This window comes from Pinus tabuliformis, chromosome J (genome assembly GCF_031772625.1).
Source record: "Pinus tabuliformis cultivar Carrire ecotype Pingquan chromosome J, CPIR1, whole genome shotgun sequence".
Classification (NCBI taxonomy): Eukaryota; Viridiplantae; Streptophyta; class Pinopsida; order Pinales; family Pinaceae; genus Pinus; species Pinus tabuliformis.
In genome coordinates, this window is record NC_142295.1 from 533,407,448 (window position 1) to 533,423,903 (window position 16,456).

Consider the following 16,456-nt stretch of genomic DNA (forward strand, 5'->3'; position numbering starts at 1 on the left):
AACCACTCCAAGGAAAGATAAAGTGGAATGGGTTGGATGAGGAGAAGGCATAGTGGAAGGTAGAAGCATTTCTAGCCAAGTATTTGAATTTAGCCTCACCAGCATGAAACATGCTTCTTGAGGAGCTACCAATCGAAACAAAGTGACCTTGTTTTTTGAACTCTAAATATAATTGTGTTTTATCTCATTTAATTGAAATATTTTTGTTTTAATAAGTGGTCTTTAGTTCAAATCTTATTCCCTATTTCACTTTAAATTGTCTATCTTTCAAATGACTTTATACATACAAGCCACTTATTTTGGAATTTATTCACTTAAGTTGTCTATATCTCTAATTTTATTTTAAAATCAATGCCACTTAACGCTTCGAGGAAAAAACCTTTTTCTTAGTAGAAATGTTGTGTACTTGACAAAAGCATCCATTTCAGGTATTACGCTTATGTACATGTCATTTTACTTATGATATAATGATTGTGTAATAATGTTATATTTGTATAAAGACCAATGCGACATAATAAGGGTCTAATGATTTATTTTTTAACTGAAGTCTTTAGCTGGGGTTTCATTAAGTCTTTTCCTTTCATGGACACACGAGTTCCCCCCTTGTTATGTATCTCTATCATTCTTTAAATACAATTCAACCATTGTATGGTATTTCTCGCAAAAGTCTTCCTCCATTACTTGGATTTGCATGTTTAATTCACCCATGAGTGAGTAGGGGCTTGTTGGCGGATTATCCAACAATTCACTGTCAATAGGGCCTCATTGTTTCTATCATATTATTGCCATTATTGTTCATTTTCTATTTATGTTGAGATAATGGTTGCATTTAAACATAAGGAAACTACAAAATCCTTTAACATCAAGTTAGCTTCTACAAATGTGATCTCTTCATAAACTTTGGAAAATGCATATGAAATTTGGTTTGGGAGTTTTGAGACTTAATGAAAAACTCCAACTAAAAGTGACATACTTAATTGAGTACAATAGTTTACTCATAGATCATATAGGTTAATTAAATTTTTAGATTTTAAGGATAAGAGGTATCATGAAAATAAAAACAAAAATATAACAATGGCAGAAACATAATCAATGTAGAAGTTGTAGGTTTGAAGGGATTCAACTATACTCAAACATGACAAAGAAGGATTTCAACATTGATGGGTTGTGAAAGCCACATGATGGATTGGAAAATTTAAGGAATATGTGATAGACATGCACCAATCGTCATCCCATGAGTCAATTCAATACTTGAGCATGATAAAGAAGGATTCCATTATTGGTCGGCCTTGAAAGCCATGAGATGAATTAGGGAATTTGAGGAATGAATGATAGTTGCTACACCAATTTTCATCCCATGACTATTGATGACTAATTTTCACTTGAAGTGTTATTAAAAACACAAGCTCCATAATGGATAATGCCTTTAATGTAAAAATACTTAGAGCACAAATTGACATTTGATTAATTAGTGAAGTGATAAGTGAGATAATGGATGAAATAATTTGAATAATTACTGGGATTATGTTTACAATTAGTATGACAACATAATCAAGGTGGCTAATATACATTGATTGACATTCATTATCTAAATGTGCAATTTTTTATGCATCTGAATACTCTACAATTCAATGAATATAAAGTCACAACAACAACCATGAAAGTAACAAACCCATCTTCAATTTCTAAAGGTTTCAATCACCATAAGTGGCAATGAAAATTCTCTTCTTTTGTAGTCCAAGGGACTTTCTTCAACTTGACCTATTAGAACAAAGCTTCCTTCAAATTTCAACACTATAGGCTATGTGAACATCATGTTAATATTAGATGTCAATTCACATACATAGAAAAAATAAGACAAATAAAAATGCTTTGGATTAAGAAAATGGAAATACAAATTGTATGCATATCCAATGCTTATGTTGTGGAAATAGAATCAAAACAAATAATTCAAATCATAAAACACATTATACATGTTCATAATGAAGTTATATGATAAATATTTTATTGCGTCTAAAGAATCAAGTTGCATTTTAATTCCTAGTATGATAGAAAGATATAATGTAGGCCATAGTGTATGTGTTATACATTTTGGAGCTTTTCCAAACATATTTTTTGGTCGAATTTGCCCAGAATCCGGCAAGGAATTGTTGGAATAACAATTTCAAGTAGTGAACTCTCCACAATCCTAATGCCCCAAAGGTTTTTAAGGGCGCTGAATCCATATATGTGGACCAAAAATTGTTTCGCCAGATTCAGGCCAAAAACTCCAAACATATAATAGTTAGAACACCTATAATGTAGTGCTCAACTCTAAATTGCTATGTGACATTTAGAATACTATGATTCAATATCATGGCTTATCAATAAGACATGCTCAAAACACCGTAACTAATTTCATAGTCAAAACATTTTATTTTGATTTGATTTTATAACATTTTTTTAATAAATTGAAAATAAAAAAGGATATAACTACTTTTAAGATAAATCTCCGCTCTCTATCCTCACAATTAATGCAAAGTTAAATTTTAATAATACATTTATTAATGATTGATAATTAAATTAAAATTCTAAAAGCCTTATTCTAAAATAAACATAATTACAATATAATAACATATATATTAATTAAAACTTTAAAAAAATCACCACAAAGAAACCTTTAATCTCTTATCTTACTAAGCTATGATATTAAAATTAAATTATAACTAAACTATAATTATTAGAACAATTGATTTAAGTGGACTAATTTTTGTGGGAATTAAACTATTCAAAAAACCACTAAGCTTTACTCATAGCATCCCATTAGTGGATAAGTCATTCATCCATCCGATAAACAAACTAATCGCTAAGATGCTCTCTAGCCCAGTATGGTCGAGATGATGTAACATAGTGTAATGTAATGTCTTGTAAATTTTTTTACTCGTTCAAAATAAAATAAAAATAATTTTTTTCAAGTGAATTCTTTCGGTAAATCACGTTCTAGTTTTTTGGTTGACACCTTTTGAACGACAAAGTGTGGTTCATCATCAAGACTTACGAGAATATTCTGATCCAACTCAGTTAATATAAACTGTAGAGATGCATCTTAGTAGTTTTGCATCTCTACAATATTAACTGAGTTGGATGAGAACATTCATCTAAGTCTTGATAATGAACCACACTTTCTCTTGAAAAATCATTAGGAATCACAAAAGCTTGCATTCCAAGATAAAAATAACTCTACATTAAACATTTTTACACGTAAAAATAAAACAAAAATAAAATTAAAAATAACTCTATGTTAAAATAAAAATAACTTTTAAGTAAAATAATAAGGTAAAACTTGACTTGACTTGGTGGTTTATGAAAACCCATGGTATTCATGTGGAATATAGTCGGTATTGACCCATGGTATCCATGTGGAATATAGTCTATTTAAAAGAGGAAATTAAACTAGTCTAGATTTATCTTAACTCAGGATCTACAAAAAAATCATGGATTTAAGCTATCTAATCTCAAAACAAAGAAAAGAAAGAACATAAAATAAAAAGAAATAAATTATTATATTAAATATGATAACACAATTTATCTTCTTAATTTTTTTTAAAGTTTGAGGTCCTCAAGATCTTATACTTCGCATAACTGCATTGAGGAAAAATGCTATTCATGTCGAATATAATTTATTTAAAAGAAGAAATTAAACTACCATGGATCCATCTTAATTAGAGATTTACCAAGAAATTATAGATCAACTTAACTAATCTCAAAAGAAAAGAAATTAAACGAGTCTAAATCCATCTTAATTAGATAAAAATCTACCAAAAATTCATAAATCAACCTAACTAATTCTCAAAAAAAAATAAAATAAATAAATTCTATTCTCAAAACAAGAAAATAAAAATAAATAAATTCTATTCTCAAAACACCGAAAAAAACACAAAAAAAAATAAAAAAATAAAATAAAAATTATTATATTAAAAATGATAAAACACAGGTTATGTTAATTTTATTTTTAAAGCCTGCGGTCCTCAAGATCTCAGACCTCGCATAAATGCATTGAGAAGAAAGGTACCTGAACTAGGCAGTGAAGATGGAGGCACTGGCATGGTGGTTGATGTTGGTGGGCACGGCACGTCTGTCAGCCGTGTGGTTTGGTTTTTTTGATATATGGGCACTTCGCCTCGCCGTTTTTTCCACATCTGAAAGTAAGGAAATCTTCTCCCCTTTACATAAAAATCAATTCTGTAATGCACATTCCCTTGCATTGTCGTTAAACAACGGATCACCAACAAACATACTTACAACAAAATGTCAAATTTCTGGTGCAAAGTTGGTTCTTAAATTCATTTTGACAAATAAAGGGATCAAAGTGCAGCAGGCATTTCAACATATTTGAAGTGATCCAATGCTACATGTCATTTCTGAGAGCAAGCATCATATTTCTATATCTTTTGGGCAAGATGCCTCAAATTGCTCTTCTCCATTTGGGAGTATAACAATGGAGCTAGTCCTTCTCTGTTTTAGGAGAATAAATTACAATGAACTATAGCTGGTTTAAACACTGTCCAAAGGTCCTTCAAGCAGAGAAGCTGCATTCCGGGGATTTGAACTTTAGTGGAATTCAGAAATACACTGCGTTACCAACCAAGACCCAATTGACTATTATATCTTTTGTGGACTGAGTGAAGTTGCTACTATCGGGAGCTACTCTGTCTATACATGCACACCCCTGAAAGCTTTAAATCTCTGCCAATCCAATCCACAGGAAGGCATCGTGGTTTGTGTCGGTGTATGAAGAGTTTAATTGGCTGGCCATCATTCAAAAGAGTACAGATAAAGTCAACGCTGCCTCAATATAACCTATTCCTTCCTTATCCATGCAAGTCCATCCGATCTATCTACTACGCATGATCTAGATCTAGCTCCTTATCAAACTAGTGAACATTGTAAAGTCAACTATAGATTCCAAAATCAAGAACATTTCAATTTTAGCAAACCTCTCTTTGGCAAATCTTGTAATGCCATGGCGTGTCAGAGAATAGAGAATGGAGAGTGACCATCACGGCAACCTGCTAGACATTCCAGAGAGTTCCCGCCAGCAGAACTGAGAATTGACCAATACCTGCAAAAATGCTTTGAGTCCAGGTCTAGGTCCGGAGTCCAGACCTCCTAAGCATGCTTACAAGCACCTCCCAAAATACATGGCCAATATTCTCTGATTTCCCAGGGTATGTTAACTTCTGAAATGTGGCACTATGTTAGCTTATTGGCAATATTCCATTGTACTGTATTCTAGTTTTCAGTATTTTGGTTCATTTTGAGAGCCACCAATTGTGTGATCTTAAAATTCCGATTTAGTATGATGACGTTACGAACTTACGAGAATGACACGCAGTTCTTCCCTCCTCTCACAAGTTGCCCTTACAATCTTTCCCATTCGCACCCACATTTGAAAATTTGATTGCTCCCCAAATATATTAATCTGCACTACTGCAACTGGTGGTTTGAGAATTTTGTTTCCTATATGATCTTTACCTAACAAAAATGCAATCAATCTGAAAGTCTCGTTTATTGGCAACTTATTCCCCTTCGTTATGTGACACACAATATTGTCAACATGTCATGACACTCTGCCTCTTTTTGTTTGAAGGATAGATATTTTCATTAAGTGGTTCCATTCAAAAGAGGACTTATTCTTCACAGTGTACTTGAGCTATCATGCCGTCAAGATGTGAAAAAGTAGCACAACTTGAGGAAATGCTGATGTTGATAAACAAGAAAAATATGTGATTTTTGGATGCTTAATTGCAGTCCTCATCATAGTCCTCGTCAAGACTTTGCCATTATTTCATGATTTTGTCAAAGCCTATCAAGTTACCTGCCCAAAATTCAAATACATTGCTTCTTGTGATTGCCTCAACGGCTATTGGCAAATCATGAGAGCCAGCTACCAGTACTGGAGTTCCAAATGACACAATGCAAGATAATAAATCCTGCCATTACCTACGGTCCACTAACACATAATCTCAATTATCGTTTAACAAGAAGATCTTTATCTATTGAATGAAATTGCCTAACTTGATATGTGGTAGGTTTTATAGTCTCCCAGTACCTCACATTTTCTTAATTGATTTTGTAGAAATTTCTGTGTTCTTTGATGTTCAAATGCAAAACAGAAATTCCTCCCACAAGAAGGTTTCTTGGATCTAGATCCTGTGAACTTCATCTGAAATATTAATTTACAGCAGCAAACAGTGGACAATATTTCATCTCACTTCAACCCAACACACTAGGCAGCTAAAGAGAAAAGATACCAAACATATGCCAATAAGTCTTAGCCCTTAGGGCATTATTTTCCAAGCATATAGCAGATTTGAAAATTTTACTGCAGAAAATCTGCTCTCTTATCTTCCAGTGATATGTTAAATCCCTTAACAAATTCAGCCTTTGAATGTGTCAAATCAGCATGAGAAATAAGTGCTGAAAATTACTTAATTAGGAAGATAATGATAGCTGAAGAACAATTCTGCAATTACACAAGTATTGGACAGCTGGAAATTTCATATATATAAAAATGAAGTACATGCACATACCACAACTTTATCACAAAGCTGGTACAACCTTCAAGCTCTCAAGAGACCCTAACAAGGAAAACCCGAGAAAACCCTAGCCACCACCAAAGATCTCCAATAAGAAAGCATCAACACAAACAAGTCCTCCTTGGATTCAACACTTGTCTTCCACAAAGTGCAAAATGTCTCCTCTCCTCCTCATTAATGTTTTTTTTGTCTCCCCTAGGATTTTACCATACCCTAATCTACTTTTCCTCCTTAGTGTGAAAACCCTAATGCTAGAATTTTCCTTGGATTCCCCGAGAACCTTAGTACTTAAGAAAAAGACAAATACTACAATATAGAAGAGTAAAAGAGAGAGAGGTGCACTCCACTCTTCACATATCTAACACAAGATGGTCAATGGATGAATAGTGAATGAAAGGCTCTCTCGTTCCTATGTTTATATGAAAAAAGTGAGGCCAACATATAAAGTGGGTCTAAAGTTTAAACCTCTACAAGCAACCCACTCTACAGAAGCAGGCCCTTGTGGAAATTTTATGAAATTGAGATTTCTTATGCACTTCAGAAATTTGACCTCTATTCTAGAGGTTTTCCTAATATTAACCTTGTGAATTTCCAGTCTTAGGGCTGTTATGAAATACGATCAAAATAACAGCAACAAAGGACAATATTTCAATCCTTAACAACCCCAAACTTCTAGGAAATCCAAGAGAAAAGACACCAAAATGTTCTGATATTGTTTCAGACCTCTAGGGCAACCTTATCATGTATAGACCAGATCTGAAAAGCCATATTTACGGCAGTAAATGCAGCAGCAAAACAACCATTATCTTTTTCTATTACAATGTTAAATCACTTAACATTTAGCTTATGTCAAATCAGCAAGACATATCTAACTGGAATTACAAACCATGAAGAACCTAGATGGCTGAAAATAAAATCTGCATTTTACACAAGTATTGAACAACTTAAAGCTTCATTAATATGCATAAGATGAAGTTTATGTATATACCATAGCCTTATCACATGGCTAATATAATCCAGTAGCTCTCCAAAGCCTTAGCTAGGGGAAGCCAAGAAGCCCCTAGCTCAAGTAAGGAGCTCCGACAAAGATGAATTAGTCAAGCCATCCCTCCAAAGCAAGACATCTCCTCTTCTTCTTCTTCACCAAGTACAACCTAAGGTTTCATCTTAAAACCTTAATGTCCAAATATCCAAGGGATGAAACCCTAACCTTAATTTTCTAGATAATCCAAGAAACTTAAAAAACCTGTGACTCTGAGAGAGAGAGAGAGAGAAGATAATTTTATTAATTTACAACAAATGACCACAAAAGTAGGTCACTGGGACTGAAGAAGAGTACAATTAATATGAATACAATGTCAGAGTGCTAGGGCGACTCCTAGGAAATGTTGAAAATAACATAAAGAAAGAAAGAAAGAAGCAGTAGTGCTGCTGTGATATGCATATAAAAGACCATGGCATGAAACAAGATAATCAATAGCTAGCCAAAAAAAGAGTGAGTGAGATAGGAAGATTTGGTGATGGAGCTAAAGATGTCAAGGGCTCTTGAGTCTGATGACTGATGGCAAGGGAGGTGAATTGGGAACTGGCTCATTGTTGAAGTCCCTTGGAACTAGTGGTGGGTTCGGTCCTATGATCTTGTGGGGGATGTAGGAGTGAGGGATAATCCTAGCATACGAGGTCAAAAGAAATTTTTTTTTGATAGATCTTTGTGTTGATTTTTTCAGGATTTCCTAGATTGATAATTCCTTCCAATGATTCTTAAACCAATTCATCTTATACCACTTTCATCATTAAGTAATTAGACAAGAAAATCTTCAACAGTAAAAACAATAATGACAGTAGGATCAAGAAGATACAGCCAAACACAAGAGACACAAAATTAATCCTGGGAGAACCCCAAACCAGGGGAAAAAGCCGACAACCCTTTCTTAACCTTTTCTTAGAGAAATTTATCCAATTCAACAAGAGATACAATCTAAACTTTCCAAAAACAAAGACAATCTAACCGGTAACCAAACTCGGGTCAAACTTGTTGGAAAATAGATTAGGGCAACATGTTAACATTTTCCTCACATGACATTTACTTGTGATATTAAGCTCTTCTTTTTATTATTATGTTTCTGTTCTCATCATCAAATAAATGCCAAAACAATAGAGATCACATGAACACAAGATATAGGCTCCAAGCCAGGGCAAACCCCTCCAAAGGGGAAAACCCACAAGAACTTATTTTCTTATTAATTTCAAAGGAGACTTCCAAGACATAGACAAGCCCCTTTGCTTCCACCAAGGCACAAGTCAACCAACTAGTGTGTTAATTTTAGGTATGTTCTATGCTTAGAGCAATTTATTTCAATTTTCACAGTTAGCTCAATATCTTTTCCAGATTAGCAAATTACATCAGCATTAAAGTAAACTGCAGATAGAACATAAACGTAAATTGCAGAAGACAAGCCAAGACAAGAGGACACAAGATGTGGCGCTAGCCAGGGACAAACCCTAATGTGGGGAAACCCTTGTCCATGCTTGCCATGCTGCACCATGCTTTCCATGCTGTCCATGCTTGCCATGCTGCACCATGCTTGCCATGTTGTCCATGCTTCACCATGTTTGTTGATGTCCTTGCTTGCCATGCTACACCGTGCTTGCCATGCTGTCCATGCTTGCTGCTGTCCCATGTACCTTTGCTGCCACGTCACAACTGTTCCATGTATCTATACAACACTATGTACCATGCTATCCCTTGCATCTATACAACACTATGTACCTTGCTGTCCCATGCATCTATACAACACTATGTACCTTGTTGTCCTATTTACTTTGCTGCACTAGTTAGCAGTACCATGTAGCCTTAGCACTGCTGTACTAGTCGCCTTGCTTGCTGTTGTCCATGCTTGCTACTGAGCAACACCATGTACCCTTGCTGCCATGTGTTGTTTCACCATGCCGCACTACTGCACTGCATCACTGGTTAGGGCATCACCCTACAACCCTTATCCTCCATACAAATCAACAAAACAACCTTCTAAAGACTGCGGTTCTCCAAGGGAATAACCCTCCACACCTACGCTATTCCTTTTGGCTTTGTTTAACCTTAAACGTAGCACCAAGAAGTAGCCTAGTTGTTGGCTATGGATTACGGCTTAACACAACAACTTTTGTAGCTTTCAGCCTCCCTCCAATCCTTCACCACACAACCCTAAAACAACATCAGTCTGTCCTTAAGCCTTGTACTCCTACAGCCCTTCAATCGACCCTAGAACAGATCCGTTGTACCTACAGCAACTCGGCGTCTCCTCCAGAAATGCCACGTTGCTCCTCGGCCTCCACACTTGCTATTCCTTGGCCTAATCTGCCCAGCAACATGCACTTGGAACAACCCTTAACTTACCCTCAAAACAACTCTTTCTCACCATGCTGTCACCTACAACAAACCCTCACTGCGGCCCATAAACAGAGATTCTTCTAGACTGCGTAGATACCAGCATTAGGGCTTCTTCCTTAATAGCGTTAGGGCTTCTCACTTTACTGCGTTAGGGCAAACTACGGCTAGGGCATCCTCCTCCTAGATCTCTCTTCTACTAAAACCCAAAGCGAGTGGAGAGAAATCAAGAGAGAGGTGTGTGTGAAATGACTCTCAAATCATCTCCTTTTATACTAAAACGTTGAGCACATGTGGGGTTTATTTGGTTGCTGGCCGATAACACAAATAAATTCATAACTCCATGAATACCTATCGGAATCGGATGATCTTTAGATCAATCCTACACCTCTCGATGAGAGGGATCCAAGAAATATATCAGCTGCCATAAATAAGATGATCCACATGGAGTTTGGCCCTAGTTGCCAATTTTAACACTCCCTCTCAACTAGGGAGAACTCCATCTGTTGATCCATTTGTCCAATTGTACTATCTTTGTCATCAGTGCTCTGCACTGCTATGCTCTGCTGAACCATGAAGAAGAAGAATTGATCGAGAATGTCTCATACCATTCTCTACTGACTTGAAGTCAGTTCCATATGAAGAGTGTGTCATACCACTCTTACTGACCCGAAGTCAGTTTCATTGATCCCAGATCAATATCACAAGAGAGTGTCTCAAACCACTCATACTGATCCCAGATCAGTTTCATTGATCCCAGATCAATGGAGGTCATCCTAGCATAGGGAGTACGGTAGATACAATGATGCGTCCATCGATAGTACTACTATGGTCCCTAACCCCATTTCCCTGCTCATTGGCCAGATGAGAGGTACTTCCCATGAGTCCCAGACTGCATGGGTAGGATGCCTCGACAGGAGAACCACTCATCCTGTCCCTAAGTCGCCACGGGGTATCACAGGGGAAGGCTGAGCCATTCACCCTGTACACAGCGCACCATTAGGGGAGGGTGAGTCGCCCTATGGTCGCTTGTTGCTCCAATAAGTACCCCAAGCCCCCCGGAGCTCCCAGAGCTCAATGCATGCAACATGTAGGACCCTCATAAGAGGGTCTCTCAACGACTCCAAGTCATTCGGGAAAGTCACAAATTTGACCTTTCCCTGGGGCTTTGACAAAATGTTTGCGACTTGTACATCAGTCTCAATGCGATGGAGCCTCCTCGCTCATCGACGTACCATATCCCAGATAAGGTAGTATATGATGTCTATATGCTAGAGCAATCATAGAATACGAGATTCCTCAACAATCGAACCCTCCCCCTGGTTGACACAGAGGATCACAGTGGTATCCATCATGTGTACAAACAGCTTGCTGAAGAGCTTCCACAACCAGGCAACTTCACACGAGATCATACTCGTAGCTATGTATTCGGTCTCAGCAGTGCTTATAGCAACCAACTTCTGCTTCTTGCTCATCCATGATATCGAAGCAGAATCCAAAGAGAACCAGCACTCAAAAGTGCTCTTGCGATCCTCCACACTGCTTGCCTAGTCAACATTCGAATAATCATGCAACTTCACATTTCCGGCAGTGTATCTTAATTCATGAGAGATTGTGCCCCAAAGATATCTCAGAAGATTCTTGGCACCAATCCAGTGAGGCTCAACCATATATGAGCTCATCATGCTAACTGCAAAACATATGTCCGGACGGAAGTTCACCAAGAACATCAACGCGAATGAGTTTATGAAACTCAGAGGTAGTTACCAAATCTAGTCCGGCATCACTACCATATAACTTCTGAAAGTTAATATCCTCGAGGTAGTCACAGGCTTGCAGTTTACCATTCCACATTCGGAATCCAACTCCCTCTTACTTCTGCAAATGAGAGGGTCTGCACCTGTCAGAAATAGGTCATCCTCAGAAGGTGCTGGTATGAGAGGTCTATCATCCACAACCTTCGAGCAATGGTTTGGATCGGTTTCACTCCTAGTGAATCTCAGCTTCATCAGACAGCTATCAATCCTCTCATACTATGCCCGGGGAGTTTTGCTTCAAGCCATAGAGGACTTTCTTCCGCCTGTATACATGAGATTCCCGATCATGAATCTCAAACTCCTTGGGTTGTTCCAAACCTGTGGACCTGCTACATGGGGGGAATGGTCCTTTTGTAAGATTTTCCTTCAATACATCTCAGACATGTACCTTCATGCTCTTCTTGAATTCAAGCATTCCTGTCACCATCTAACTCACATCGGGTAGGGCCCCATAAGTAGACCTCCGGTGTTATAGATGAGATATGTCAATTGACATGATCCCCAATGGACCATCCTGCAACTTGATACAAATTGCCAACCCTGAACCCATGAGTAAAAGCATCTTTGAAAATTCTATTTTCAAACACGTACCTTTCCATCGATGAATGCCACCCTGAAACCTTTGACTTCCATTGCCGAAATGGACACCAGGTTCTTTTTGCGATCAGGTACATAAAAGAGATTCTTGTAAATGAATCGAGTTACCCTCATTCAATTGAGGGGTAACATTCCCTACACCCTTTCCGGGATAGGTGGCATCGACTCCAAGTATAATCCCACGATTGTTTCCATCTCTACCAAATTAGAGAGTGCACCTTTCTATTCGATGAAGTGCCTAGAAGCACTACAATAAGCCAGATTCCCAAAGACTCTGAAGGAGAGGGCCAATATAAGATAATGCTTCTTTATCTTATTAGAAACAACATTTGATTCTTCATACCTGGGGTTCCTTGCTTTCTTTGAAGAGTCGGCTATTTCCTTGATGACTTGCATTACCTGTCATTCCTCCGATCATTGAAGATGTCCCTGGAATGATTGTTATCATCATCAAGTGATGTGTCCCTACCATTCGGACACTCCTCAGCATAATGGCCGAACTTATTACAAACAAGGCATCTGCCTTTCCTTCCACCCTTAGATCTGGACTTCCCATTGAAGTGATCTTTAGGTAGGCCATCAGAAGCTTCCGCTGCACCATTATGATAATATTCTCTGCTTCGACTTCACCCTTGGTGAATTTGAAGAGGGATGAGGAATCCATTGATCCTTTTGTCCTTTCCCAACTGTCTTTGGTGATTGCTCTTTCACTCTTGCTTGGGCTTTGTCTTCACCTCAGCTCTAATACCATGTTAATTTTAGGTATGTTCTATGCTTAGAGCAATTTATTTCAATTTTCACAGTTAGCTTAATACCTTTTCCAGATTAGCAATCACATCAACATTAAATTAAACTGCAGATAGAACATAAACATAAATCGCAGAAGACAAGCCAAGACAAGAGGACACAAGATGTGGCGCTAGCCAGGGACAAACCCCAATGTGGGGAAACCCTTGATCAATTCTTCTTATATGTTCTTCAATAGTTAAGCAGAGAGAGAGAGATAATACATTTACAATAGAAGTCAACACTTTGACTTATCATTGTGCTGCATCTCGTCATCATGCTGCACCTCACCGTGCTGTACCCATCATCATAATGCTGAACCTTATGACCATGTTGTACACATCATACTGCTGCACCTTATGTTGCATCGCTGTCGCATGTGTCATAACCATGTTGTCATACACCATGTCTCATGTGCTTGCAGCACCATGCTTGCCACTGCTATCCATGCTGTCCATGTTTTCCATGCTGCACCATGCTTGCCATGCTGTCCATGTTTGCTGCTGTCCCATGTACCTTTGCTGCCATGTCACAGCTGTCCCATGTATCTATACAACACTATGTAGCTTGCTGTCCCACGCATCTATACAACACTGTGTACCTTGCTGTCCCATGCATCTATACAACACTATGTACCTTGCTGTCCTATTTACTTTGCTGCACTAGTTAGCAACACCATATAGCCTTAGCACTGCTGTACTAGTCGCCTTGCTTGCTGCTGAGCAGCACCATGTACCCTTGTTGCCATGTGTTGTTTCACCACGCTGCACTACTACACTACATCACTGGTTAGGGCATCAGCCTACAACCCTTATCCTCCATACAAATCAGCAAAACAACCTTCTAAAGACTGTGGTTCTCCAAGGGAATAACCCTCCACACCTACGCTATTCCTTTTGGCTTTGTTTAAGCCTTGTGGTCCTACAACCCTTCTCTCCGGCCCTAGAACAAATCCATTGTACCTACAGCAAATCGGCTTCTCCTCCAGAAATGCCACGCTGCTCCTCAGCCTCCACACTTGCTGTTCCTCGGCCTAATCTGCCTAGCAATACGCACTTGGAACAACCCTTAACTTACCCTCAAAACAACCCTTTCTCACCATGTTGTCACCTACAACAAACCCTCATTGCGGCCCATAAACAGAGATCCTTCTAGACTGCGTAGATACCAACATTAGGGCTTCTTCCTTGATAGCATTAGGGCTTCTCACTTGACTGCGTTAGGGCTTCTCACTTGACTACGTTAGGGCAGACTGCGGCTAGGGCATCCTCCTCCTAGATCTCTCTTCCACTAAAACCCAAAGCGAGTGGAGAGAAATCAAGAGAGAGGTGTGTGTGAAATGACTCTCAAGTCATCTCCTTTTATACTAAAACATTGAGCACATGTGGGGTTTATTCGGTTGCTGGTCGACCTTGATGAATTGTCTTATAACACAAATAAATTCATAACTCCATGAATACTTATCAGAATCGGATGATCTTTAGATCAATCCTACACCTCTCGATGAGAGGGATCCAAGAAAAATATCAGCTACCATAAATAAGATGACCTGCGTGGAGTTTGGCCCTAGTTGCCAAATTTAACATAGTGAATCTATTCTTCTTAACTTCCAGTGATAAAATGCAAAGTCTTCCTATAACTTCAGACTAAGAACACCCAAGAAATTTCACAATACCCTTTCAAGGGATCTTTAAGTCCACTGTTAGGCCGACTTGTTCTTAGGAGCACTATAGACATTTTCCAAAATACAAAATAATTTTCTTTCTTTGATACAAGTGCCCAAGAGGGTCTTTTACATAATGACAAGGACATTTTAACTTAAGACAATCCTATAGGGCATGCAATGGATGCCTTGACCTATTTGACTAATGACCCAAGCATGAAACCCATGCTTTATAAAATATTTTTTCTTTTACGTTATTTTTCTTTTTCTTCTTTTTGAAACCAAATAATAATTATGAAGACCGATACTAGTAATATTTTCCAATACTCCCTCTTAACTAGGGAGGTCTTCATAATTGCTTAATCGGTAAAAGGACAATACGCACTTTGAAAAGTTCTCATAAGAAGAGTGTCACAAACAACATGTACAATGTTAGAGATCTAGATACCATCTAGGCTAACTGCCAAGGTATCAACCCATCTAGGTACCATCTAGGCTACCTGCCAAGGTACCATCCAAATAGGGATCTAGGTGTCATCTAGGCTACTTTCCAAGACACCAGGTGTCATCGAGGTTACCTGCCAAGACACCAACCCTAACAAGGTTCTAGGTATCATCATGGCTACCTGCCAAGATACTGACTCAACAAGGATCTAAGTGTCATTTAGTCTACCTGCCAAGACACCAATTCATCAAAGATCTAGGTGTCATCTAGGCTACCTGCCAAGACACCAATAGGGATCTAGGTACCATCTAGGCTACCTGCCAAGGTACCAACCCTAACAGGGATTTGGATATCATCTAGGTCAAGATACCAACCCTAACTGGGATCTAGGTATCATCTAGACCAAGATATCCACCCTAACAGGGATCTAGGTATCGTCTAGGCTAACTGCCAAGATACCAACCCTGAGTACCATCATACGGGCTATTCAGCCTAAGGTACACCAACTCATCAAACCTCTTTCTGAGGTCATTATTTTCTTTGCATGTTCCATCTTCAAGTAACAATGAGGTACAACTAGTATTAAAAAACAACTGGTTTGAACATGAAACTGGGCAAACTGGCTAGTTCATTGGCTAAACACACCAGAACACTCAAAAAACTTGGTCAGACGCCCTCCTTTGCCGATTTTTTAGACAAATCGGGCATAAACCAACTGGTTTATGATGGAACTGATTGCTTTTCCCATAAACCGGCCAGTTCTGTCATAAGCCGTGGGAAAACTGGCCGGTTCCGTCATAAGTCGACTGGTTCATTGCCACGGTGGCTGTAGATCCACTAGACGCATTCTTGGAGGCTTGGAGGGAAACTAAGGGTTGTTTACCTCCAAAAATAACCCCTCCAAGCCAATAAAAGGAGGTCTCCCCTCTCATTTGCCTCACACATCTCATTTGGAGTTTTTGTGAGTTTCATTGGGAGCTTGGAGAGTGTTGAGTTTTTGCTGGAGTAGTCATCTTGGAGGCTTGGACTTGGACTTGGAGCTATTTTGGAGATAGTTTGGAGCTGTTAGTGGAGTTGGCATCTTCAAGAGGAGGCTAAGGAAGCTAGTTTGCATTTCTAGGTAAGGATTTTCACTTGAAAAAATCCATATTTCACTGTTGTCCATGTATTTAATTTTTTTATGTG

General features: G+C 38.3%; 1 protein-coding gene across 1 annotated transcript in view; it reads left to right on the forward strand.

The window, feature by feature from the left end:
* The first annotated feature begins 4,008 nt into the window (after nucleotides 1–4,008).
* Nucleotides 4,009–16,456, forward strand: part of LOC149228119 (ergosterol biosynthetic protein 28-like) — a 122,422-nt gene continuing 109,974 nt past the window's right edge. The window contains exon 1 of the mRNA XM_089375644.1: nucleotides 4,009–4,184. Coding sequence (XP_089231770.1) covers nucleotides 4,070–4,184 — 115 coding nt within the window. The 5' untranslated portion in view covers nucleotides 4,009–4,069. The remainder of the gene's footprint in view (nucleotides 4,185–16,456) is intronic.